Here is a 25764-nt window from a genome sequence, read left to right on the forward strand (position 1 = left end):
TGAACTGGAGAATTTAAGTGAGGCATTTAAGAAATATAGGTAACATGGAAGTAAAAACGGCAAAATGATACCTTTTGAATCGGGAAGATCTGGGTTCAAAGCTGCTCTCCCACACATTCTCTGTGTAACTGGGAGCACATTCCCTAGACCCTCTGGGCCTCAGTTTCCACACCATTAAACAGGTGGCAATAACAACCCCATCTTTATGAAAGCAATATTGAATACCATGCTTGGCATGTCAGAAACGGTTCACTCTTGATACAGCAGAATACAAGCATCCAAAGATTATAAAATGTTACGAAAGAAAGAAAGAAAGAAAGAAAGAAAGAAAGAAAGAAAGAAAGAAAGAAAGAAAGAAAGAAAGAAAGACAGACAGACAGACAGACAGGAAGGCTTGCAATAAAGATCTGAACACTGTGTTTGAAAGTGGAGGAATTGCTGGAAACAGAACAAATACTAGGTCACAAAGACAAGTGAAAACATTTGAGGAATTTAAAGCCAATCAATACATACTTATGAAAGTGCCTGCTGTCTGAGATAAGGTCATTTCAAAAAAATCCATTCCATTAAAACATATATTTACTAAAAGGGGTGTTCCTAATGGTACTTGTTCCAAGTCAGAGAACATCAATTAAAGAGACGGCACAGATAAGCAATCTGGATGCTGAGGTTTGAGGACCTCAGTGGCCTGCTCTCCCAAACAAAACTGGCTTCTGTGTTAGGTGAACCTTCTCCCTATGCTGGCCACTGTCAACTGTCAGGATGCCAAGAGTGGACCGGTGGCCCTTAATGGTTTTTTTTCCCTTCTTTACCTCTTGCTCTGAAATAAGTAGAATTTATTCACAACTCCTCCAACAGCTGATGAAGATGGTGAAGAACCCAGGGGATTTAGGTTCTACCAAGACCCCTCTCCAGTGTTAGAAGGCCCTCAAATCTCTTCTACCACTCTCGGTAACCCAGATGCATGGTTCAGCATCCGCCAGGGTAATTCAGTAATGCCCCAAGGCCCGAATAACATATTCCTCTTTGCTCCCCACTGCTTCCACCCACAGACAGTTGTCCTACTTGCTTCTACACAATTAGTCGGCACAATGGGGTCCTCGTACGAGAAGGAGGGGCTGCCCCCAAATCCCGTCATTATCATTATTGCTGTCATTAGAGCCGCACTGGACCGTAAAGGAGTGTCACTGCACAGGCTTCAAACACAAGGACACATCCCGGATTGGAAGGAAAGGAGAAACGAATGTAGAATTAGAACAATCGTCTGTCTCAAATTGTTTTCTTGGCCACTCAGCTAGATGCAGCCATATCCTATGAAAGGAGACGTCTCCAAAGCTGAATGCTCTCCTTCAGATATTGGCTCAGATTCCCTCTTCTCAGTGAGGCCTTCCAGGACCTCTCTGGTTTAAACTGCAATCTCTCCTGCCTCAAAGTCAGCACTCCCTAGCCCCTCCTCTGCTTTATTTTTCTTCATGATATGGATCACCGTCTCACATGCTTTTTCCGTCTTGACTTTTACACTGTCTATCTTCCCTCATGTAGTAGGCTGAATAATGTTTCCCCCCAAGTTCCTGCCCACCCAGAACTTCAGAATGTGACCTTATTTGTACATGGGATCTTTGCAGATAATTAGTTAAGACTCTCAAGATGAAATCATCCTGGATTTAAGGTGTCCAATATCTGGTACTTTGATAAGAGAAAGGAGAGGGAGATTTGGACACCTAAGGAGTAAAGACCATGTAAAGACAGAGCAGAGGCTGGAGTTACGCTGCAATGAGCCAAGAAACACCAGGAGCCCCCAGAAGCTGGAGGAAGAGAGGAAGGATTCTCCCCTAGAGACTTCAAAGGGAACATGATCCTAATTTTAGATTTCTACCCTCTAGAACTTTGAGAGACTAAATCTGTGTCATTTCAAGCCACTGAGTTGAGGTCATCTGTTATGGTAGCCCTGGGAAACTAATACACCTCACGAGAGGGACCCATGAGGGCAAAGATTCAGACCCATGTTGTTCACCACCAAAGAATCCTAGTGCTTAGAACAGTGACTGACACATACTGGGCGCTCAATGAAGATTTTTTAAATGAATGTGTGAATGCTCGAACTTTCAATGTGGAAGGGTTTCTCTAACTCAAGTCCCATTGCCTTTCTTATGTGTAATCAGTCATCCATGAAGGGTCTATCTGGACCAGGTTGTCCCTTCTCCTCCCATTGCCATGAAGGATAGTGTTTCTTTCTTGTTTCTTTTCCATTTAGCTATAGAAGTAGGCAAAGGTACTGGTTTGGGAGTTAAAGCTAAGCCTAGATTTGAATCCTGGTTATACTACTTGTGCAGCCTATGGTAGGCAGAATAATGGCCCCTGAAGATATCCATGTCTTAATTGCTAGAAATGTGGCTATGTTACCTTAAATGGCAAAAACGACTTTCCAGGTTTTATTAAGGATCTTAAAATGGGGAGATTAGTTTGGATTATCTGTGTGAACCCAAAGTACTCACAAGGGTCCCTAGAGGAGGCAGGAGGGTCAGAGAAGGAGACATGATGACAGACACAGAGTTCAGAGCCTGAGAGAGCCGAAGACGTTACAATGCTGGCTATGGAGATGCAAGGAGGGGACATGAGCCGAGGAATGCAGGCTGCCTCCAGAAGCTAGAAAAGGCCAGCAACTGGATTCTCATTCTCGCTACAGCCTGCAGAAGGAACACAGTCCATTCGCCACCATGATTTCCCCCCAAAAAACCCCACTGCAGGCTTCTGACCTCTAGAACTGTAAGATAATCAATATATATTGCTTTTAGCTGCCAAGGTTGTGGTAATTTGTTACAGCAGCAGTAGGAAATGAATACACAAACTAAGGCTGTTTTCTCATCTCTAATAGTACTTACTTCACAGGGGACCTGGAGTTCTAAATGGAACATGGCTTGGAAGGTGCGGGGCACAGTATCTGGTGTAGGATAAGCACATTCTCCTCTGTGTGCAAAGACTCTGTCTTCTGGCTGGGCCTGGGCTCAAGGCGGGCTTCCTGAGGGAAGGTCACTGCAACTACATTCTGAAGCATAAGTGGGGGCGCCCTGATGGACTCCTCTACTGAAAAGCCCTCAATGGCCTTCTCTGCTGCACACTCCCCACCTCTCATGCTGGCAGACTAGACGGAGTAACTTAGCCTTCAGAAAAAGCTGGCTACAGGTTACCATGCCCCACGGGTTGTCTTAGTCAAATTTTAGGGCAACAACAGCCCACAGCCTTTCGGGTTAATGAATGGCCCTGGGAGGCTTGAGGAAGAAATGTCTCTTGGATGACAGAGGACAGCAAACCTCAAAGACAGGAGAGCAACTCAAGGAACTGGATGTGTCCATAAGCAAGTCATTTACTCTCTTTGTTTGTAATTCTGAAGCACGAATACATTTAGTGTTTAAATTTCAGTTTTGTGTGTTCACACTTCCCTTTTATGATTGCCAACCCTTTCAGAAAATCTTATGAGGGACTGGCCACCGAGTCCTATTGTTAGGCCAAGTTGAGAGACAATCTTGTTCTCAGTCTTGTGTGTAGAACAGTCTCCCAGCAGCCAAAAACCTAAAAACTGCTTCCAAGGGCTACCTGAAGGTCCTCCAACTGTCAGTGTGAAGGAAACGTGAAAAACTGAGGGGAGCCTCCAGACACCTTACAGCTTGAGTGCCTGGGGGGCTTTGTTCTCAACCCTGCATACATCCCCGGCAGAGTGAGGTATTACAGGATGGGACAATAAAGATGAGTGTGGCCCTTCCTGCATAGCTCATTTTTAAAGAGGACACAGACTTGTTTTGTTACATGACTGGGACCTAAACATGTAGAACCCCACAGCAGTGGAGAGGAACAAGAAATCTGGAGAAAGAGCTGCCAAGTAGAGAACTTATGAAGATATGTGAGACAAACTCACTCTTTACAAAATATACCAAAAGACGATGACCTTGGAAGAAGTAGAGGTGGGAAGGGCAGTACAGCTAATGCTTGGGTTAACACAGTTCATCTTCTCCACTGCCATCAGAACAATGTTTTAAAAATGCAAATATGATCATGTCAGTCCTCTAGTAAAAATCTTTCAATAATTCCCAGCACCAACTAATAAAGTCCAAACTCAGAGCCCTTCACATGCTGGTCCCACCCAGCACTCCATCTACTCCCTTCCTTCTAGAGCTAGTGCTGGAGTGATATAATTCAATCTGCCACTCCCTCAAAAGACCTCTTCTTGTGCTGGTTCTTCTGCCTGAAATACCTCCCACTCTCTCCTTCCCTTGGTGAAAGTCTACTCAGGCTTTAATGGCACCTCTTCTCCGAAGCCTCTCTCAACCCCGGTTACAACAAATGGTTCCCTGCTCTGGGGTTCCACGATCATAATGGCTAACATTTCTTAAGTGCTTACTATGAACAGGCACTGTGCCTAGGGCTTTATGCACATGATGATTTAATTCTCTCCAAAACCCTGTATGGTGGGCATTATTACAACCTTGCTTTACGGAAGAGGAGATTTGGCACGGAGAGGACAGGAAACCTGCAGGTCACACAGAGGCCCAGATTCAAACCAAGCAGCTGGTTCCAGGACCTGCATTCTTCCTCTGCTGTACCGCGCCTGCCACCAGCATGCAAGTCTCCGCCCTGCATTGCTATGCCCCCTAAACAGCCATTCCTCCTACGTTCCTGCTCAGTAATGGCACCTCTGTCCTTCTGGTCACCCAAGACAGACACCTGCACCCCTTCCCCTATAATCTCAACACCAAAGTCCTTGTGGCACCGGGAAAAGAGTGATAACTCACCCCACTGCACTCACTCCAGCTCCAGCATCTCTTAGAAGCCCTCCTCATCTGCCTTAGGTGCCCACCCTTTGGGCTCCAACCTGGTGCCTAGTCTAGGGCCTAGGAGACAGGAGGAATCCAGTGTATGTTTGGATCTAACTTCTTTTTTTCTTTGTGAGGACTTAAACCATAAAAGAAAGAATAGACCTTCCAGAAAAATAGTGGCCACCTTGATATTTTATTTTTCATCTTATGACCCTATTTTTAGAGTGTCAGACTCAAGGGGGGATCCAGTTAATCACTAAGTCCTGTCAATTCTATCTGCCAAATAGCTCTTAAATCCACCCACTTGTTCCCATTACCACTATCCTTTCTCTAATTTAGTCCTTAGCCTCTTGCTGGTTTACCAGCACCTTCTAAGTGATCTGCCAGCTTTTAGCGTTGTCCCCTCTAGTCAATCTTGCACTGGAATTCTTGCTCTAAACACACACCTGATTTAGTCTCTCTTCTAACTGAAGCCCTGCAATGGCTCTTCAAAGTCCTTCCAACAAAATCCAAATTCTCTAACATGGCTTCTGAGATCCAGCCTCATCTGCCCCTGCCTGCCATGCTGCTCTCATTCCCCAATGCTCCTGTGCTGGACCGTATGCTCCATCCCATACCAAGCATCAGCACGGAAGCTCTCCTACAGCTCCTGGCCTTGACACAGCCTGTTCCCTGAGCCGGCTGCCCCTCCCTCCTCTTTCACTGGCTGACATCTGCTCATACTTCAGGTCCAGCTTAGATATCCCTTCCTACAGGAAGCCTTCCCTGACCTTTTAAGTTTGGGTTAGATGGTTTCTATGTGCCCCCATGGAATCTTCCACTTCCTCTGTGCTAACCCTTATCGCACTCTGTTTACTTACTGGCAGATTGGTAGCTTCTCAACTTTATTGAAGTAGACTGGATTACTGTTCCCAATTCAATCTCTCCTGTACTAGGATTACACATCCATAGCTTTTGCCATGTCCCTTTGCATTGTCTCCCACTAGAGTAAGCAGAGTATATTTCTTTACCTCACTGATGTTGGGCTTGGCTACATCACTTGCTTGCCAATAGAATGTCAGCAAACGTGACGTGAGCAGAGGCTCTGAATGTGCTGCAGAGTTTAGCTTGGGCTCTTCTGCTATCTGCCCTGATAAGAGCATGTGGAAGCCGACAGACATGTGAAGCAGACCTGAATCAAACTCTCCACCTGCAGCTTGATGAAGAGCCCCTCTTCAACACCTTCCTACCCACCGGGCAGGAGCTGACCCATGAGCAAAAGAACAAATGTTTGTCTCTGTAATCCAATAAGAATTTGTTTGTTACTGAGTATCATTAGAGCAGAAAACTGACTAATGTACTTGTCTACGTCCCTCACTAGTTTCGAGCTCCATGAAGGCAAGAAAGAACGGTATCCCAAGCACCTAGCACAGGACTTAGCACATTGCAGGGGCTCAATAAATATCTGTTGATTGTACGTATGACTGAATGAATAAATATTGGCCATTGACATGTCTGTCTCCTAACCAGCAAGTGAATTCCTTAAGGCTAAGAATGGCAACTCTTTTCTCTCAGTATCACCTAGTCATCTCCCTTCTCACATTGGGTTCTTGGTAGATATTCAATAAATATTTGTTGAAATTAAATAAATTGAATTTTGTGGGCTGGTTTGGGAATCTGTCCTTAATTTATGACATTGTTTCTATGGGAAAATGCATTCCGCATGCCAAACCAACTTGCAAATGAACTTTTGGAACCTCACCCGTTCATTGGTTCCGGATTGCCAGTTTTGTGGAAATCCATAACTGAACACATGTGCTATGCTTTGCAATATGGGAGAAACTGAGAAACTGCTTCCAAACCCAAGATATTCAGCCTGCAAAAATTCACTTTCCACCCACACAGACAAATTCAGAACAGGTTGGATTTGAGGTTCCAACAATAAAATACTAGACTTTTTAGAGCTCATTGTTTATCTAATTGCTTTTTATCTGCTTATACTGGATGCCTATTCTTAACGCCCGATCAAAAGGAAGTTAAGACCGTTTTTTCTTGCCCCAACCCCCAACAAATTCACTTTCTAGACACGTATGCAATAAAGTTCAACCTTCTCAACAAAGAAAATAAGTTATTTTTCTAAATAAATCTGTGACATTTAAAATAAACACAGTGGGATGCTCTACAGTTATAAGAAAACATCCCCCTTTAGAATTCCTAATTTTGAATGGTACTGAGAGCTTAACATGAGTCACAGATCTGAGGCTTAGTTTTATTTAATCTCAGGCCAGAATCAAGCCAGTTTGAAACCAAGTGATCTGACATGGCTGGGAAGGGCCATTGGTCCACAAATCCAGAATGTTTTATTAATACCTAACGCACAAATCTCAACCTGCTATTGGCAGACTTTCCCAATCACTCGACCTACTCCATTCATTTAACATATATCTACTACATTCCAGGCACTGTTCTAGATTCTAGGGATACAGTAATGAATAAGACAAGGTCCCTGTGCAACTTACAATTTAATAAAGGAAAAAGCAGAGAAATAAGATCATTTCAGATACTGGTGGGGCAATGAAGATAATAAAGTAATGTCATCGTGAGTGAGGTGAAGCTACTTCCGCCTGGATAATCAGGTGGAGAGGTGTGTGCTAGGACCTGAAGATCAAGAAAGAGCCGGCCATGGAGCGATCTGGGGAAGAATATTCGAGACTGAGGAGACAGCAAGTACAAAGTCCCTGAAGCAAGAACAAGCTTGGCATATTCCTAAGTCAGAAAAGAAGCCAGTGTGGCTGGGGTAGAGTGAACGGAGAGAGAGGCGTAAGAGGTCTGAGAGGTAGCAATGGGCCAGATTATGGAGAGCCTCATAGATGGCAAACCCTGATACTAAGAGTCAGACCGAATTCTAACATGGAAGCCAGTGGAGGTTATTAAGCTGGGCAATGACATGATCCGGTTTAGATTTTAAAAGGCGGGAGTAAGGGCAGAAGCAGGGGAAACAGTGAGCAGGCTTTTATAGAAGCCTGGAACTCACTGCCCATCGTCAATAAAAGCCCATGTCCTCAATCTCTCCTTCAATTCTTACTTTCACCTTCTTGCTCTTACTGAAACCAGGCTCTCCTTGAGAACACAGCTTCCCCACAACCCACTCAAGGGCTAGCTGTTACCTCTTCCTCATCGCAGGTGTCCCGCTGTCTTACTTCCTCTTCTAGATGATTCCTCTTCCCTTTCTTCCTAAGCCTGCCCCACTCTAGCTTTGAAACTCATGCCATCAGCCCACACCACCCCAAACTCCTCCTCGTTGTAACCATCTGCAAACCAACCCCACTTGTGGCCCAGTTCCTTTATTTTCTTGAATATCTAGCTCCATACTCTCTCCAACATTGTTCTCATAGCTGTTCTTGGTGTTCGCAATTTCCATACAGATGACTGATCTGACACTCACACCTCAGTTCCTCGACCTCCCTCTGCCAACAATCTTGTTCTTCATCCTACTCCAGCTACATAATCATATCCTAGATCTTGTCATTACAGATAACTGCGCCCCCTCCACGACCTTAATTTCAAGCTCCCTATAGTCCAACCACTACTCCCTTTCCAGTTCCCTGGCTCCAACAAGTCTTAAAACCAGCCGTAACCTCCACTGGATGGATCTTGCCACTTTTCACATCCCTCACTTCCCTCCTTAGAGATCATTTAGAGCTTAGAGCTTACTATTATAAGTATCAATATCCATATCAGTGTCATTGTCCATCCTTTGCATGTTAACTTAGCTCCCAGGCCCTTCGGTCCTCTCTTGATGTATTTCCTGGCAAAGCCCTAACTAACTGACTAAATCTAACACTCACCTACTCCACGACTACGCCAACAGAGGTGAACATGGCTTGCGAAAGCAAAACCATGTTTACTGATTTCACTTCAAAAGCAAGACCACCGACTTCAAGTGGGCCCTAATGCTTCCTGGCCATCAACCTCTATTTCCCCTCTCCGTTCTCTCTCCCACTCTATTTCACATCTTCTCTCTTTTCTTTTCAAACCCCAAACCTTCTTCCCCCACCTCTCCCCACTCTCACTCATCTAAAGTCACTGGAAATGATGTAAGCGATATGAAATGACGCTGCACATGCTTCCACCACCCACTTGCTCCCAGGTCCATGTTCTTCAACTTCCCTCTCATGCTCCTGTCTGAGGCTGGCCTCCCCACTGGTGCACTAGGTCATATTTTCCTTCATCTGCTGAAAGACAACACTCCACAACTCTCTCTTCTCTCTCCTGCATCATCAGTTTCTCCCTCTCGACTGGAACTTTCCCAACAGCCCCAAAACACACTGTTATTTCATGCATCTTAAAAACAACAAAACTGTAAGGACTCCACTTTCTCCTCTAGCATCTGCTCCATTTTCCTGCTATCTTTCTCAGCAGAGTTCCTCTAAAGGGTTGTCTCTGCTCTTTTCTCTTATTTTCCCTTGCAGCTTCAGCACCACTTCCCCAACTGCCCTCGTCGCAGTCACCAATCATCACCTGCTAAGTCCAATGGATCAATTCTCTTCTTCTCTTGCCTGACCTCTCAGCATGATCTAGCACAGTGAACCGCTCCCTCCTCCTTTCTTCCTTTGCCTTCCCAGAGACCGTCTTCGGTTTTCTCCCTTCCCTTTCTGGCTGCTCCCTCCCTCCTTCTGTTTCCTCTTCATCTCCCTGACCCCTAAACATTGCCCTACCTCAATGTTCAGTTCTCCAACTGCTTCTCTCCTCAGTCTACACTCCCTCCCTCATCTAGCCTTATGCTTCCTTAGATCCCATTTAAACACTACTGACTCCCAAACATATCACTAGCCTGGACATCTACGATGAATTCCCCACCTGTGTTCGCCACTACTGAAGCCACTAGCAATGTATGGCTATTTAATCACCACCACTACTGTTGTCACCATCACCACCACTGTCACTGAATTAACTCCTCCGTGTAGCTCTAGATATTCAGACAGGGAACCTACATAAATGGAATGGATTGGAAAGATGGTGGTCGAATGGTTTAGTGGGTGTGCAATGATGAAATAATGTTCATGATCAGTTAATTTCTTAAACTCTAGTCTTGGGAGAGCGACAAGAAGAAAATGTTCCTACCCAATTACAATTATTCATGAGAATTTTCCTGGCCCTGCTCCTTTTGTCTGCTAGTGATTCTGACGGGAACAGCCCGGTAAGGAAGCGCAGTGAAAAGCACGGGCAATTATGCATCTTGCTGCATCTCAGCTTTTGACTTCTTCCATGAACTCTTAATTAATTCCATCCCCATATTTTTAGTTTGTTTCCCAAACCTTTTGCTTGCATTGTATTTTCCCTCTCTCCCTTCATTGTTCTTGGCTTCCTTCCCCAGAGGCTCCCAAATTCTCTTTCCAGCCCTCTTTTCTTTCCCCAAATTGCCCCATGTTCAGCTTCCAGCTTTTCTGCACCTGTTCTACTCTTTCTAATCCTTTTTTTACCTTTAAAAACTGAAAGCACCAAACTGACAGTCACTGATATGTTTTTCCCCCGCCTGAGCTGCAGCTCAGGCTCTCTCCTCCTTGCGTCTATAGCAAGCGCCTGAGTACTGGGTTGCCATGGCAACAGCGAATCCAACCAGGCCAGTACCAGCAATGCTAGGAGCTGCCATGGCAAGGAAGCTGCTCCAAGTCGCCCCTGAGCCTACATGGGTCCTGAGCATCATAATTCAAGACCAGGCTGGGCAGATTCTGCCCAGAGCCTGAGGTTGTATATCAGACCCGCAGCTGTATGGCACATTTGGAGACATCACCATCAATAAAAAGGCTTTCACTGAGCCAACGAATATGTGACATTATGAGGATTCATTTGAAAAATTTCAAACATCCCTATTCTTTCATCTCCCCTGAGGAACAACCTTTTGCCCCTCTCTCGAGTCTTAGAGAACTCTGTAGAAAGTAAAAGCAGATTGACAGCTCCAGCTTATCTTTCCTTTATGTCACATACCTGCCCTTCCCACCCCGAGAGTGGGTAACCCTGAGTGGTCCAAGCCAAACAATTTAGAAGCACTGACACAGTGGGGAACATCTCCGAAAATTAATGAGGATTACGCAATGCTGTTTTCAGTCTGTGAGGAGATCAGTTCCCCCAGGTCACTGCAATGTATCGCTGAAGTGGGGCAACAAGTGTTCTGCCACATGACACTTTTTCAAACACGTGAGTTGGTGAGGAAGAACTCAGGAGATACCTTTGTAGTGAATGGCACCAACCGCAGTGAGGGTCTGCCGCTGTTAAGCACTCCAAACAGGATTTACGTTTACTGCAGTTTGCAACACGAATTCTCCTCACCTAAAAATAAAGATGACAGCAGTTCAGACGGAACTGTACGCAACCAGAAAAACTACCACGTCTTTTCTGATGAAGGGTCATGGAGAGGCATTTATCGACTCGGACTCGGAATGTCTCCATAATGATACCATGGGAAAGGTTTTGAGGTGGGAAGCAGTTTATCAGAATCACCTAAAGAGCATTTGAAAGTACAGATTACCAGACGCCTGCCGCTGACCCTCTAGCTGAGTAGGTCTAGGGCAGGGCCTGCGAATCCGTGTTTTTAAGTACTCTTTCAGGTGAGTCTGATTTCTGATCTGCTAAGAATGATTTTGAAATGGACCATGGAATCAGGTTATCTGGTTTTCATACAGAGACAGTCAATGACACTTTGGAAATGAGCACCTGGAAATAGCGAAAGGCTCTGACCTGGGAATGTCAGCATGTTGGAGGAGGCTGTCACTGGATGTGGGAGGAGGAGAACCCTCCCACACCCCTCTCGGAGGTAACTCCATCACCTCAGCTGGGAGGCAGGGAGGACCTGAGTGTCGCACAGCATGTTTTCTGCAGGCAAAATCCCACAGCAGGGAGTAAAGAAACTTGTGGAACTCATTAAGACAGAAAGTCGTACATGCTAGGTGATATAAGGAACTTCTTTAAAAAGGTTAGAGAAACAGAGTTCTAAAAGTTTTGGGGTATATGAGGAAAATGGGCTATCTTTCAATTCTAAGTTGACATCATGAGGAATGACCAGGCCCGTTCGCTTCACAATCTGCCATGCTGCTAACAGATGGTGAGCAGACCACCACACCGAGCCAGAATGAACCAGAATGTAGATATTTCCTTGTAGCTCACAAAAGACCTTTTTAAATTCTGGGCATTTTCATAAATGTCACATAATATCTCTAACCTTGTTTTCTCATCTGTGAAATGGTGATGGTGCTGCTGACTTCGTGGAGTTATTACAAACATTGTGTGGCACGTACTAAATGCTCAGTAAATGTTGGCTATTGCTGTGATGTGAGAAAAAGTTTCCACGCTCCAACAAACATGTCAAACCTTACACTGAAGAAGCAAAATAGATTTCCTTAGCACAAGACCTCTGAGAGCCTTTGATTATGCCAAGCATCATGATATTCCAGGAGGGGTATAGTAGGTAACATCTGCTCCTAGGACCACATTTGCTTAGAAGATTTAGTAGGATATGAATCTTTAGAATATTCTATGAGAATTACCATACAATATACTTAAATACATAAACATATGACTATATGTAAAGGAGAAGACACAAGAAATACTACATTGGGCCTGCTTCTCTAACTTAACTACACATTATAGTGATTACTCCCCGGCAATGCGTATATCTCCATATGGTTACTTTTAACGGCCACGTACTAGACCAGTCTGTGGATGTACCAGAGCATTTACTCTGGCTGTTACTCTCTGCCCAAGAGTTTTGGAAAGGACCTTCCTTAGATTTTGCCTTCCTTGAGGTTATACTGGCTCAACCAGAGTCTTACTGATAGGATTTCTAGCAGTAACCCTCAGCGGAAAATGCGAGAACAACCAGCTCTGATGCCCAGTTGACAAATCCTCTCAGGACCTCAGGCTCTGAATGACCAGAGACTCTTTACCTTTGGAAACGGAGGGCCTGTCCACTACTGGTGGCTCTCATGGTAGTTCCCATCCTACAGCCTCAGGTTCCAGGGGAGGAGGTAATGAGGATTTATGAGCTACTTGCAATGATTTGAAAAGCTGAATGGAAAAAACGAGCCCAGATTAAGCAAGAATTCCAGTGTCTCTGTGCTGGAATTTTATCGGCTGTGTGGCAGACAGCACGGGCAGTTCCCTGACTGGCCATTTCCAGATGCCCTTGATAAATAAAGTCTGAGAATGGGAATTGTTACTTAATATGTGCAGTTTGTCAAGTAGACAAAAATCTTTCAATTATGGGAAGCTTGGAGAAGAAATATAATAAAAAGTGTTTGAATGGTGATGCAAGCAGGTCAAGAAGATTCTATACGATGAAGAACTGGTGTACAAAGGTATATGCAATCCAGTGGCCATCTCAGTGGGGCAATTTTGACATAAATGGCTTTTCAACATGCAAAGAACAATATGGCCTTTCAGGAGTTCCAGAACCTACAGGGTGCTTGCACACCTATTCTGTGACTTGAACAGCACTTGTAGATTAATGTCATTGCTATTCTCCTTAGAATGGCTGAGAGGAAAAGAATGAAAGATTGGAGGGGGCCAACGACATCTGTTACAACCCTCATATAAGTATGTGAGTCTCGATTATCTTCTTTGTACTTTGTATATTCAAATCGTCATGGGTCAAAACCACTGTGCCAGAATAACTTGCTTAGTTTTTACGGATTTGGGATTTAATCTCATTTATCATGCCCTTTAAAAGATCAAGACATAATTTAAGTCCTAATCCTGACAAAGGCCTAACCTCTCTATCTATCCCTGAGCAAATTATTTTACCTTTCCAAGTCTTAGATTCTTCGTATATAAAACAAGGGTAATTTTATATCATTAAATTATTAACATATTTACATTGTTTATTGTGTGTGTGTGTGTGTGTGTGTGTCACAACTGTATGCATCTCATCTAGAGAGACCATGCATAGAATAGTAACTTGTATATACATAGTAAGGCCTCAACAAAAATTAGTTTCCTTCCTCCTTCCCTTGGTGAAAGTATTTTTAAAAAGGAAGAAAATGTAAAAAGGTGTCCCTTTTCTTTCAGTAAGTAGAAAAAGAAAAACTAAAACGGCCAGATAAATTAAGAGAGGGAAGGCAAGTGCCATATATTTCCTGGTTCATGAATGTGTATGAGACTGCGGCCTGATATTAACCCCAAATCCCAAAGCCGATCCCATAGGGCATATTCATAAATGCATCTAACCGTTCAATGCTCACACAATAAATGTGTAAATTCAGTTACCTTGCTGATTATGTGCCCATTTGCAAGCACACCCTCTTCTGAAAAACTTGGCATTGGAAATATAGCCAGTAATAAAATTGTCTAAATAGGTAATATTTCTTGCTTACTTACTGACAGTAAGGTTTTTAATTCCATGCCTGTGAACAACTACAGGTCTTCTTGAAGCCTGCAGCAGTGTTTAAACTCAGAAGTTCAAAGTAAAAGCCTGCTTACTAGATAATGACATCGATTAAACAATTTTTATTCATAAGTCAGAAGCAATAACTAGTATTTCTACCTACCTCTTTTCCGGCTGTTAGGTAGATGTAGATATTCTTCTTAGGATGAGGAACAAGTTTATAGAAAACAGGAGTTTCTTCTTTAATTTCGTAGATAACCTCTGGACAATTTGAAGTCAGATTTTCACCAAGAATAACCTATTTTTTTTTTTTTCCAAAAAGAGAAATGTGATTTCTATTAAATATTTTGAATAGCAGGGTGGCAAAACCTGTAGCTTAATTCTGAAACCACATCCTTTCTTATTCACTATATATATTAGCCAGGATACTATGTTCCTTAATCACTCATGTTTGTCTTCCATAAAGCTGGTAATAACAAGCACAGTGTTTCTGCTTTTGTAGGGGACCAAGTCACACACACACATGCCACTCTTCAATGCTGGGGCAGTATCCTCATATGTAGAAGTTCATCCACAACTCCTGACCACGCCAGCTCTGGCCTTATGAGAAGTTACAAGTGACTTCACTAGTACTGTGCCAAGAGTAATCTTAAAACTAAAGGAAGTCCGCTCAACATATATTTGCCAAGGTTACTCTGATTCTCCTGCATGATTCGACATAGTAATGATTTTAAAGTAACCAGGACAATTTAACTACACAAGCAATATATATTTATATGTAAAATATAAACAGTGTGGCTTTGAAATTGGAAAAAACTGAGTTTCCCTCATCTTCATTTAATAAATATCTACTGAATGTCCACTATGTATCAGGCATATTCTAAATATTTGAAAAATGACAATCTTGCCCTCATAGAACTTAGACTTGCATGTGTGCACATGTGCAGGAGAATGATGGCAGCAGATAACAAAAAGTGAATTATAAAGTATATTAGAAGGTGACGTAAGTCAAAATAAAGTGGGGTAAGGAGGTACAGAATACATGTTCGGAGTAGACCTCATTGAGAAGGTGACATTTATTTAGAGACTTGGAGTGGATGGCAGAGTCATTTAGATATCTGAACAAACCATGCTCTTAGAAGAGAGACCCACTAGTACAAAGGCCCTAAGATGAGAGGAAGCCAGTACAGCTTTGGCAGAGCAAACAAGGTAGAGAAGAGTGGGAGGTGAGGTAATAGCACAAAAACCTTAGGTTCCTGTAGGCCTGTGTAAAGATTTTGCCTAGTACTGTAGGTGAGAGAGAGGGAACAACTGTAGGTCTATGAGCAGAGGAGTGACATGGTGAGAGGGCAGGGTTTGAAGCAAGGGTAGAAGACTCATCTGAAGACTATCGCCATAATCCTAGAGAAATATAATGGTAGCTTGGGCTCAGGTTTGCATCCTGGCTCTACCCTTTAAGTGGCTGTGCTGCTTTGAACTAGTAACCTACTTAACTTCCCTGGGCTTCGATCCACTTATCTCTAAAATGGGGCTAATAATGCCTTTCTTAAATACAGCAGTTATAAGGGTCAAATAAAAATTAAGAAAGATGCTTAGCACATAACCAATACTCAATAGATAATAATCTATTACTAGACTGAAAGCTCCTTTTGGGTTAGGACTACATCCCGATCATGTTTATACCTATCTCACTACCAAATATAACGACATATATTTAAAGAGAAAGTGCTCAACATTTTGTCAGTTTGAACATCTCTAGATACGATATCTAATTTTGTACCTCTATCACTGTAGGGAGCAGTTGGGTTGGGCACATGATTTGAAAAGAAAAAACTGGCACCTGAGATTCTTTTCAAAGTCAACATTCATGCATCTACTGATCAATAATGTGTCTGTACCTACTTATCCTGATAGCAATTATGTATTGTTATTTAATCAAAAACTCCTTGTTAATTTGGCCCACGAAACAGCTTCCTGCACCTGCTCCCACTCCAAGAACCTGGGCCTGAGTCTGGCTTCATCCTGTGATGGTGCCTTCCTTCTACCATTGGTTCAGGGTCAAGCCCAGTGGATTCAGTGCAACCAGCTCAGGGCCTGTGAACTACTCACTAAATTCAGCAGTAGCTCTGTAAAAGTCAGTATCACGACATAAATATATTAAACATGACTTTTAAAAAAGGAGTAGAACAGTTAGGTCCCAAGGGATGTGGGACAGATCTCTGTCTCAAGTCATTTTAAAATGACTCTATAGCTGCACCATCCAATATGGAAGCCAGTGGCCACATACGGCTATTTGTTTTAATTACATTAAAAATTCAGTTCCTCAGTCACACTGGCCACATATGGCTAGTGGCTATCATACTGAGAGTAAAGCTAAAGGAAATTTCCATCACCATGGAAAGTTCTGCCAAACAACAGTGGCCTACAGAAAACTGAGTGCAGGGAGACATCCAGCTAGCACTGACCAAGTGTGGACTTGCCAGGTTTTTGTGTTCCCATCTCTAGTTCATATTCTTTCTTTATCAACTCTAAGAGTTGATCCAGTTTGGAAAGTGATTGTCTAAAGAAGAAATAGGAAGCCAATTTTTAAAAAGTTATAGAAATATTCTCGAGTGAGACAAGAGGAGAAAGGCTGCTGCCCAGATTTCTCTTGAGGAATTCCTCATGTCGAAAGCATCATTTGGCAGAACCTATGAAGCATTCTTGCTTATAAAGCTGAACCTGAACCTAATTAAGCGTGTAGTGATAACTTCCATTTAGCATTAGAAGGGGGTAGAGGAATAAGTTCAACGATACCACAAGAAAGCAAAGTGCCAAAGCCACCATGTGAGACATTCACAGGCAACAGACTTCGTTTCCTCATTCAGTAGATGGTGATGAATAAAAGGATGACTTCCTCAAAAAGTCAACGGCAGTGCGTAGGAGGGGGCCACTCAGGATCAAGAGAAACAGAACAACCAAATGGGATTTGAGAACCTTGTTCAGACACCACTTTGACCAAAACAATTTTAAAAAGACATTTTTGAGCCAATCAGGAAAATTTAGTTATATGGACTCAATATTAGATAATCATAAAGAATTATTGATAATTTTGTTAGTTGAGATAACAGCGTTATGAGTATTTAAGAAAATGATCATAGTTTTTTTTAGAGATGAATAATGAAATGTGTGGGGGTCAAATGACATACTGTCTAGGATCTGCTTTAAAATTAAAAAGTAAAACAATTTTAGTAATTACAGCATGGTAACTATAGTTAATACTGTATTGTATATTTGCAAATTGCTAAGAGAGTAAATCTTAAAAGTTTTCGTCACAAGAAAAAGATGTGTAACTGTATGGTGACTGATGTGAACTAGACATTGTGGTGATCATTTCACAATATATACAAATATTGAATCATTACACTGTACATTTGAAACTAAGATGTTATATGTCAATCACACCTCAATAAAAAAAAATTACCAAACACCAGAACTCCTCATTCATGTTAAGTGAGTCAGCAACTGCACTGCAGTTGTTACTGGGGCTTATTTTATTTTACCTTTAGAGCATGGCTGATGTAGACAGGTAGGGGCTAGAAAGATTTAGTTGGGGGCAACTTTGATTTACTTACTTGATACATTAAAGATGAGACACCAGTATTTTTTCTAGAACCCTGAATCAATGGCAGAGAAGTCTTTTTCGCATTAAAAAAAAATTACCAAAGTACACTATGTGCCAGCGTTTATCAAACAGTTTCCCAAACAAGCTACCTTGAGTGGCCTACACTGAAGCTTGTCCTGATAATCATAGATGCTGAGGTTCAACTGTTATGCTTCATTGATGGTGGGAGGGAGACTTCTCTGGAAGGCCACTTGGCATCATCTGTCAAATTATAATGCACGTACCTTGGCCCTGCAGCCTCTAGGATATATGTGAAATGATGTATGTTTATCATGGACATTCATTGAAGCGTAATGTTTTATACACATAAGATTGAAACAATCAAAATGTCCAACCATAGGGAACAGGTTAAGTAAGCTATAATACAAACAATGAAATACTACTTAGCCAGAAAAAGTAGAAAGTTCTTTTATATTCACCATGTAATATTAAATGTGTATATATTTGCATATATATATCTTATGTACATATGCATGTGTATTTATTTATATATATATATATATATATATATATATCTCACATGCTTAATAAAAGGGGTGAAAGACTATCTCTTCCCTTTTGCTTGCAGACATACATAAAATATCTCTGGAAGGATATCAAAGAAACCAATATTACTGGTTGCACCAGAGGTTAGAAACATGACTTTCCCTTTATATTCTCTTGGTTCTTCCGCATTTTGAACAATGTCAATATATTATTTTTGAAAATAAATGCACACAATTTAAATTTAAAAAGTGTTTGAGGAAAAGTGTGTTAAATTGTTTTTCTTTTTGCTAGATTATACAGAGAATGATCTCCAGGGCTCTGAGGACAGAACCACCACCTTTCATTTTCACACGAGGGACCCAAATGTGATACATGGAGGCACTGGGGTCGCTGCTTCTGTGGTCCTCATCTCAGATGACTACAGAACAGGAGAGAGGTGGCTGTTTCTCCTTCAGATTTCTATTACAATCACCTCCCACCTCACCCATCTCCATCCCCGTGGCCCACCCGGGGGCCCCAACAGACACCTGGATCTTCCAACCGCAAAATTCACATCAACATCAACACAGAGAAAAAAGCCAATAAAACTAGAGCAAGGGAAATGTTTCTTCTTCAGGTGGGCAGCCTCGGAAAAAGAGCATGATCAGTGAAGTGCTGCAGGAAGTAATGGTGAGTCACAGAAACCCAAAATGGGTTGAACTTTGCATAAGAAACCTTATCCAAATCACACACACTCCTGGGTGTGATGTGGATTTTTACTATTGCTTCCAGGATATGCCTTTGTAGCTCTAATCTGAAGTCAACCTGAGCCTCTGCCACGTACACACTACGCTGGTGTGCCCCTTCCTCTTTCAAGTCTAAAATGTCATTGCCTCCTCTGAGGAGCTTTCCCTGGTCGCCTTTCTACTGTGCCCCGTCACTCCATCTTCTTCACGGCACTTATTGCTATCTGAAACAACTTTATCATTGATTAATCCATTTACTTGTTTCTTTTCTTTCCACCATGAGAGCAGGAACATGTTTTGTTTACTTTTGTTTACTTTTTAACCTCAACACCCAGAACAGTGCCTGACACATAAAAGGTGCCCAATAAATATTTATTAAATGAAAAAATATTCTATTAGCATTCGAAATTTTATCAGGCTTTTCACATTTTTCCAGCTAAACCCAGTGTAGGCTTTTTCCCCAATGGAGAATTTCAGTTCATGTCAAATACTGTTTCTTTTGACATCTTCTTGAAGCCTTGTGGTAGGCTATTAACTGGCCTTGGGATTTTTGCCCCATACAAAAAAAAAAAAAAATCAAACAAACAAACCAACAAGTACAGTCCTGAAACGTATGATGTGTGAAACTGCCACACTGTACAGTTAGTTGCATTACAAATTCGACACCATCCATGGGAAATATAGCACGGAGAGGAAAATGAGGAGGGAGAAAACTAAACAAGACTATTTCTTTTCTTTAATATTACCATGAAATAGAAAAGCCATGTGTTCAAAAAGTTCAAATATTTTATGCCAAATTTCTTATGCCTCACTTTGTAGGACAAACCTGTTGAAGGCCAAACAGGCCAATCTTCTCACTTATTTTCTCTCTCTCTCACACACACACACACACACGCAAAATCAAAGTAATTATCCAACAGCATTTAATGTGCTTCCATAGTTAGGCATAATAAAGATGAAATAAATATAAAGATTAAGGCGAATTTGTCTTGTTCACAATCTACTTATTTCATTGTGAGTAGTAAGAGAAGTGTACAGCTTGAACCATAAGTTCCAGATGTGTGGATTACAGGGAGTAAAACTCTAAACTGGAGACTCCCTGCAAACTCACAAACTGAGATGAATGAGATAGGGGTGAACTTGAAATAGCTTTACATGACATTCTCAACAGCCAGCCACGGATCCCATCTCTAAGTTTTGGCACTTTCTGTTTTTACTTTTTGATCCATTCCCTCGGTCCAGCCATCACCATCACCCTCACTTCTGGCCCCAGGCCCTGTCCTGGTTTCCTCATGGTCTCCTTTCTCTTATTTGAACTTTCTGTGGGAATATAAATACGTACAACTTGCCTGAGATTTTATTATTTTTGTTTTCTCTTTCTTTTACTTGAAAACTAAAAACCAGAGTACAGAAAGCCTCTTGAGGTTGTCACATAGTTTTTCTACTGTTAGAATATAGGAAGAACTTTCTGGAACTAGGTTGAATTTTGCTCCATGGTTTGGATAACTGAAATCTACTAATGGGAGTAAGGTTTTGAGGGCAGCAGCACTTTTCTGCTGGATAGGGGTAAGGATGTGCATGCTATGACTTCCTGTACCCTAAACCCTACTTCAGTCCTAGGGATGTTGAAGAAACCCAACACTAGCCTCCTATTGCTGGAGCTGTTCCAAAAATCAACTTGAATACAGATTTCCTAGAGGAACCCGCTTTTAGGAAAAGCAAGGGCTCCCAAGGGGGTTAAGAGGCTCCCATGAGCTACTTGCAAACCCAAGACGAAAGACTCTTCCTTCTTCTAATACAGAAGTCTATCCCCAAATAGAAACAAACTAAAACCACAGAAGCCATAGCTCCTTCTCAGGAAATCTCAAATACTAGTATCTTGGTACTAGCTGAGATAGTCCAATATTAGAAAAAAAATTAAAAAACAAAAACCAGTTCTACTAACTCTATGAAGCTCTACATACTACATTTTAATTACCAGTGCAGTTTACTTGGGTGATGGATTGCTTCAGTTCAAATCACCTTGAGAAAGTTACCTAACTTCTCTAAGCCTTAGGTTTTCTCATTTATAAAGTTGGGATGGTAATAGTATTGACTTGTGAGGATTAAATGAGTTAACCCAAGCAGACACTGGTTCTGATGCCTGGCACATAGTAAGAGCTCAGAAATATTAGCTATTATTATTCCTCGCCTGCTGCCTTCTTATCTTTTATGCTTTACAAGAAAGGTTAATGGGCATGCGTAAAGTTACAAATTTCAAATTTCATGCATATTCTGTTATTACTTATTTTACCTCCCAGAAAAGCTCAAAATATTCAATTCTGCCCTTGAAATAAGGACAATTTTCTATATACGACAGTCAGCTCAGAGGAATCCAAACCACATGATAGGCTGCACCACAATTTGGAGAAGGATTCAGCATGTGTTTATAAAAATGGGTACACTTTTCAGTGTCCTGGTTATGGAACATGTGTGATATAAATTCCCAAAAAGCTGAGTTCAGTGTGACCATACTTCTTTTTCAGCTGATCTCAGTGGAGACGCTGACAACTGAAAAATTATAGAATGCATTCATGTTTAATAAAAAAGTGAAATGAGGAAATAACTGGGTGGGGTGGGGGAGTGACTGAACATAACCTGTCTCATAACCAACCATTAGGAATGCACGTTGATAAAATACGATGGCAGATTAGATACTCTCAAAGGACTCTTTCAGTTCTAAATTCCTTCAATTTTTCTAAAATCTTATAAAGGGACTTGGGAATAAATGCAGGAGAAAGAGGGCAGTAAAGTTATTAGCACACTGTCAAATCTTTAGTTTTTCCACTTATCATCGGTAAAGTCTTACATTTGGAGGTAAGTCACTAGGAAGAAGTGCATATCTTTAAAGACACTTTAAAAGTGATTCACTATTTCAGCTTAAGCTCAAAATAATATTTCCTCATAACAGAATATGATACAGCTATTTAAAAATACTATTTACAAAAGGCTTGTCATAACATTTTAATGTAAGCATTTTCTCTCATAACTGAAGAAAAAAGGATGCAAAATTGCAGTCTGACCTCAACAATGTAAAAAAAAAAATCTAAACCACTGACAGCAGTTGCCACTGCATAACAGAACTAGGGGCATTTTTTCTCTGCTTCCCCCTTTTCCCCTGCTGCTCTGCAGCTTTTTCTATGAGCATATATTACTTTTACAATAAAACAATAACATGATATTTAAAAGTACACCAAATTACATGAAAACTCCACGAGGTTTTCAGAGATTTAAGCAGTCTGGGATTTTTTGTGTGTGTATGTGTGGTGGTTAAAAAATGGCAATTGGCCTCCAACTGCTTTTTCCTGCCTCTCATCCAAACAAGTACATACTACAGTGCCTGGTGTCTGTCAAAATTCCATCAGCTCTTGATCACTGGGAAACTGATGAGTCAGCCTGCAGCTGATCCAAGCCCTCTTCCCCCTCCTCCTCCCGCTGGCCGCTGGCCGCCTTGGGTTGGGTTTTGTTTTTCACTGCTCATTAGTACCTTCACTCTGCGACAGCGAGTAAGAAGCCAAACTTATGTCTATCAATGCTTGGCTTTTCTAACAGTTCTGGTGACAAGTCTGGCAAGAAAGAAGCTTCAAGTTTTTCAAATAAAAGGGATTTGGCGATTATCTTTGTCTTCCCATTCATCTACACAGTCCCAGGTCTCAGGACTCTGGGTAGTCTCTCAGGGGCTCCATCGGAGAATCTGCATACAAGATGCAAAGGGGAGTCTTGGGAATTGCTGGGCTGTCTTAGGGAGCCTGATCATCTCACATGCCTCCTTCACAGACCCCTTCTGAGGGAGGGAAGCTTCCTGAGGGAAGCGAGGGTGGGGTTTAATTCCCAGGAAGTTATCATGCCCATGAGGTTCGCCCTCGGTCAGATGGTCTGCCTTCTTCTCAAGCTGAAATTCTTTGCTGAGTCTCCAAGACCTCTGGACCCACCCCAGGAGCATTGGTTCCTCACCAGGGACTCCATATCAACATGCTTGCCACTCTCCTGAGAGGATCTTCAGAGGGTGGGAGCCTATGCTGGGGCAGAGGTTATAAAGTCATGAGGGATATTAATTCAGTCTCTGAAATCACTGCAGGATCGAAGCCCTGATCTGTCACTGTGTGACCTTGGGCAAATCATCCAACGTCTCTGGGCCTCAGTTTCCTCATCTGTAAAATGGGAATAATATATCTACTTCACTGAGTCTGGGAAGACAGAATTACCTAGAACATATAGAGTTACTGGCACATAGGAAGTATTTTATAAATGTTAGCAGTCACAAAACAAATAAAAACCAACCTACCCTTGTTATTCGGACTCTAAAAACAAGGTCATAGATGTAGCTTTTGAGGGGGTACCCCGTACAGATGTTGAGGGTGAGACTTCCATCAGCTACTTCTTCCTCAGCAGCTTGAGGCTGCAGCTGTCCCGCCCCTCTGGCATGCCACAACATCTCTAAAAACTGCCCAGCTGCACAGGGGCTGCTAGGATGAACAAACAGGAGGGGCGAAACCAGGCCTTCCCCTGGGGAACTATTTATAGCCAAGTGTTCCTTCACCTCCAATTTACCATGTAACAGTTTGGTTGGCTCAGCTTTGGGGAAGCAGTGTTCTTGTCAAAACACTCGTCAAAAATATCCCGAATCTGAAGAGATAATTGGTGAGGAGGCCAGTAAGGATTGATGGGAACTTCTGCCAGGTTAACGGGTCCAATCGGCCTGACCAGGTTGTAGCTACAGACGTCATCTCATGGTACCCAGTGACTTGTGTAGGATGACTGATGGGTGTTTACCTTTCCCCGGGAAATAAAGCTAACACAACAGGAAAGATGATCAATGTATATTTTAAAAGAACGTGTATACAAACAAACTCCCTCCCATATGTTACTGGGTTTCCTCCAAAGAAAACAGATTAAATCAAATGCCTACCAAGCACTCCACACTGTATCAGGCTATGAGCATTCATGGCCCCCTTCTCAAGAAGCTTAAAATCAAGTTGGGAAGGCCAGACCAACACAAGAGAAAAGTTTAGGCATCAAAGCAAGACATTTGTAATGAGCCGAAAGAATGATACAGATAGTGAGTATTGCAGGAGATGAGGGGAAAACATGATCATTACAGTCTTAGGAGTCCTCGAAGACAAGGTGGAGTTTGATCTAAGCCAAAGCGTAAAGACCTAGGATTCAATAAAGCAGAGGGGAGATAAAGGCAATTCAGGAAATGGGGTACAGTGTGAGTAAAGGTATGGGAACAGGACTGTACAATGCACATTTGGAGAAGAGTAAGCAGATAGGTTTGGCTAGAGGCGGGGATAAGTACACAGAAAACAGGATTGGAGATCATCAGAAAGGAAGGGGGTTTTTAGGTTGGCTAGTACAATCTCATTTTACAGATGAGGAAATGGAGTCTCAGAGAGGTTAGACAATTTACCTAAAGTCACACAGCTAGTTATCAGTGAGAGATCAGTTGGGAAAACAAATCTGTTAATGTTTAATTTAGAATCTGAGCTGTAGTAAATCGACTGCCTACAGAGAGGCAAAGTAATATCAGTCTAGGGGAACAGAAACAGTGCAGTTCCCACCCACAAATGTTGGTGGAGGCCACAGGAGGTGTTCGGTAAGTGTTTGCTGAGAAACTGAAAAGATAACTACTACATAATTTCAGACAAGTCATTACGTATCTCTGATTTTATTTTCTCCTCCTTCTCACTCACTGCCTCTCTCCCAAGTATATAAAAAATCTCAACCTGACCAGTGGTGAGTCCAGAGAGTGGAAAAGTACAGTCCTTGGAGATGAAAGTCAAGGGACTCTCAAAGGCCTTCAGATCCCTAACCTCTCCGTGGGGTGTGTGGGCGCAAAGGGCAAAGAACAAACCCCCTCTGTGGGTGGCAAGTGGGCTGGGGGGGAAGGAACACCTGTTTTTTTTTTTTCCTCTTTTCAAGCCCTATGACTGCTTATCTCTTTGAAGCTGTGAGAAATCAGGTGCTTTGTACATTTCCATTATAAAAGAGATAAAATTCAAAGGTTAAATGTCTTACGGAGGTGAGTCAGGGATAGGGTGGGGGCCAGACCACCCTTTACCTCACCCAGGCATCTAATGAATAAGAAAGGGGAAATATCCTCCGTACCCCTGGAAATAAGTGTCTTGTGGTCTGTTATGTGGATAGGAAGGTTATTACATACGGATTTCTAGAAATTTCTTTCAGGCCATTTCCGAGGGTCACTGAGGAGTTCACAAAGCAGTTGGTATACTCTTGTATATAACCCAGAAGCAATAAAAAATAACAAATAAAAAATCAAAAAGCACAAAATGGATCACTATCAGAATTGACACTGAAGAAGGCATAGAAAACCAACCTTAAGTAACTGGCCATCTCCAGTCCCCAGGAATAAAACAGTCCTGTTCATTACCACGGTGCCATAAACAGATGTCAGGTCAGAATGGATCAAGGTAGATGATGCGATTGGTTGGACTTTTTCAGGTTTCTCTTCTTTCTGAACATGCACACAAATGCACAAATAAAAAAAAAAAAGATAATTTTTAACAGCGATAATTCTCATGATGATTAAATGTCACTCATGCCCACCTGGGAAGGATCCTATTTGAGCCCCAAATACATCTTCTTAGATGAGATCCCCAGGAACAACCTCTTATCCTTTTTATCTGCAGAATCACCACAGTTGCCCAGCCCATAGAAAGC

General features: G+C 42.2%; 1 protein-coding gene across 2 annotated transcripts in view; it reads right to left on the minus strand.

The window, feature by feature from the left end:
• Positions 1 to 25764, minus strand: part of PLXNC1 (plexin C1) — a 137335-nt gene that overhangs the window by 93198 nt on the left and 18373 nt on the right. For both annotated transcript variants that reach the window (XM_016150119.2, XM_016150118.2), the window contains exons 2-4: positions 25421 to 25558; positions 14333 to 14467; positions 11020 to 11120 (exon numbers count right to left, since the gene is read on the minus strand). In XM_016150119.2, coding sequence (XP_016005605.2) covers positions 11020 to 11120; positions 14333 to 14467; positions 25421 to 25558 — 374 coding nt within the window. The remainder of the gene's footprint in view (positions 1 to 11019; positions 11121 to 14332; positions 14468 to 25420; positions 25559 to 25764) is intronic.

This window comes from Rousettus aegyptiacus, unplaced genomic scaffold (genome assembly GCF_014176215.1).
Source record: "Rousettus aegyptiacus isolate mRouAeg1 unplaced genomic scaffold, mRouAeg1.p scaffold_m13_p_2, whole genome shotgun sequence".
Classification (NCBI taxonomy): Eukaryota; Metazoa; Chordata; class Mammalia; order Chiroptera; family Pteropodidae; genus Rousettus; species Rousettus aegyptiacus.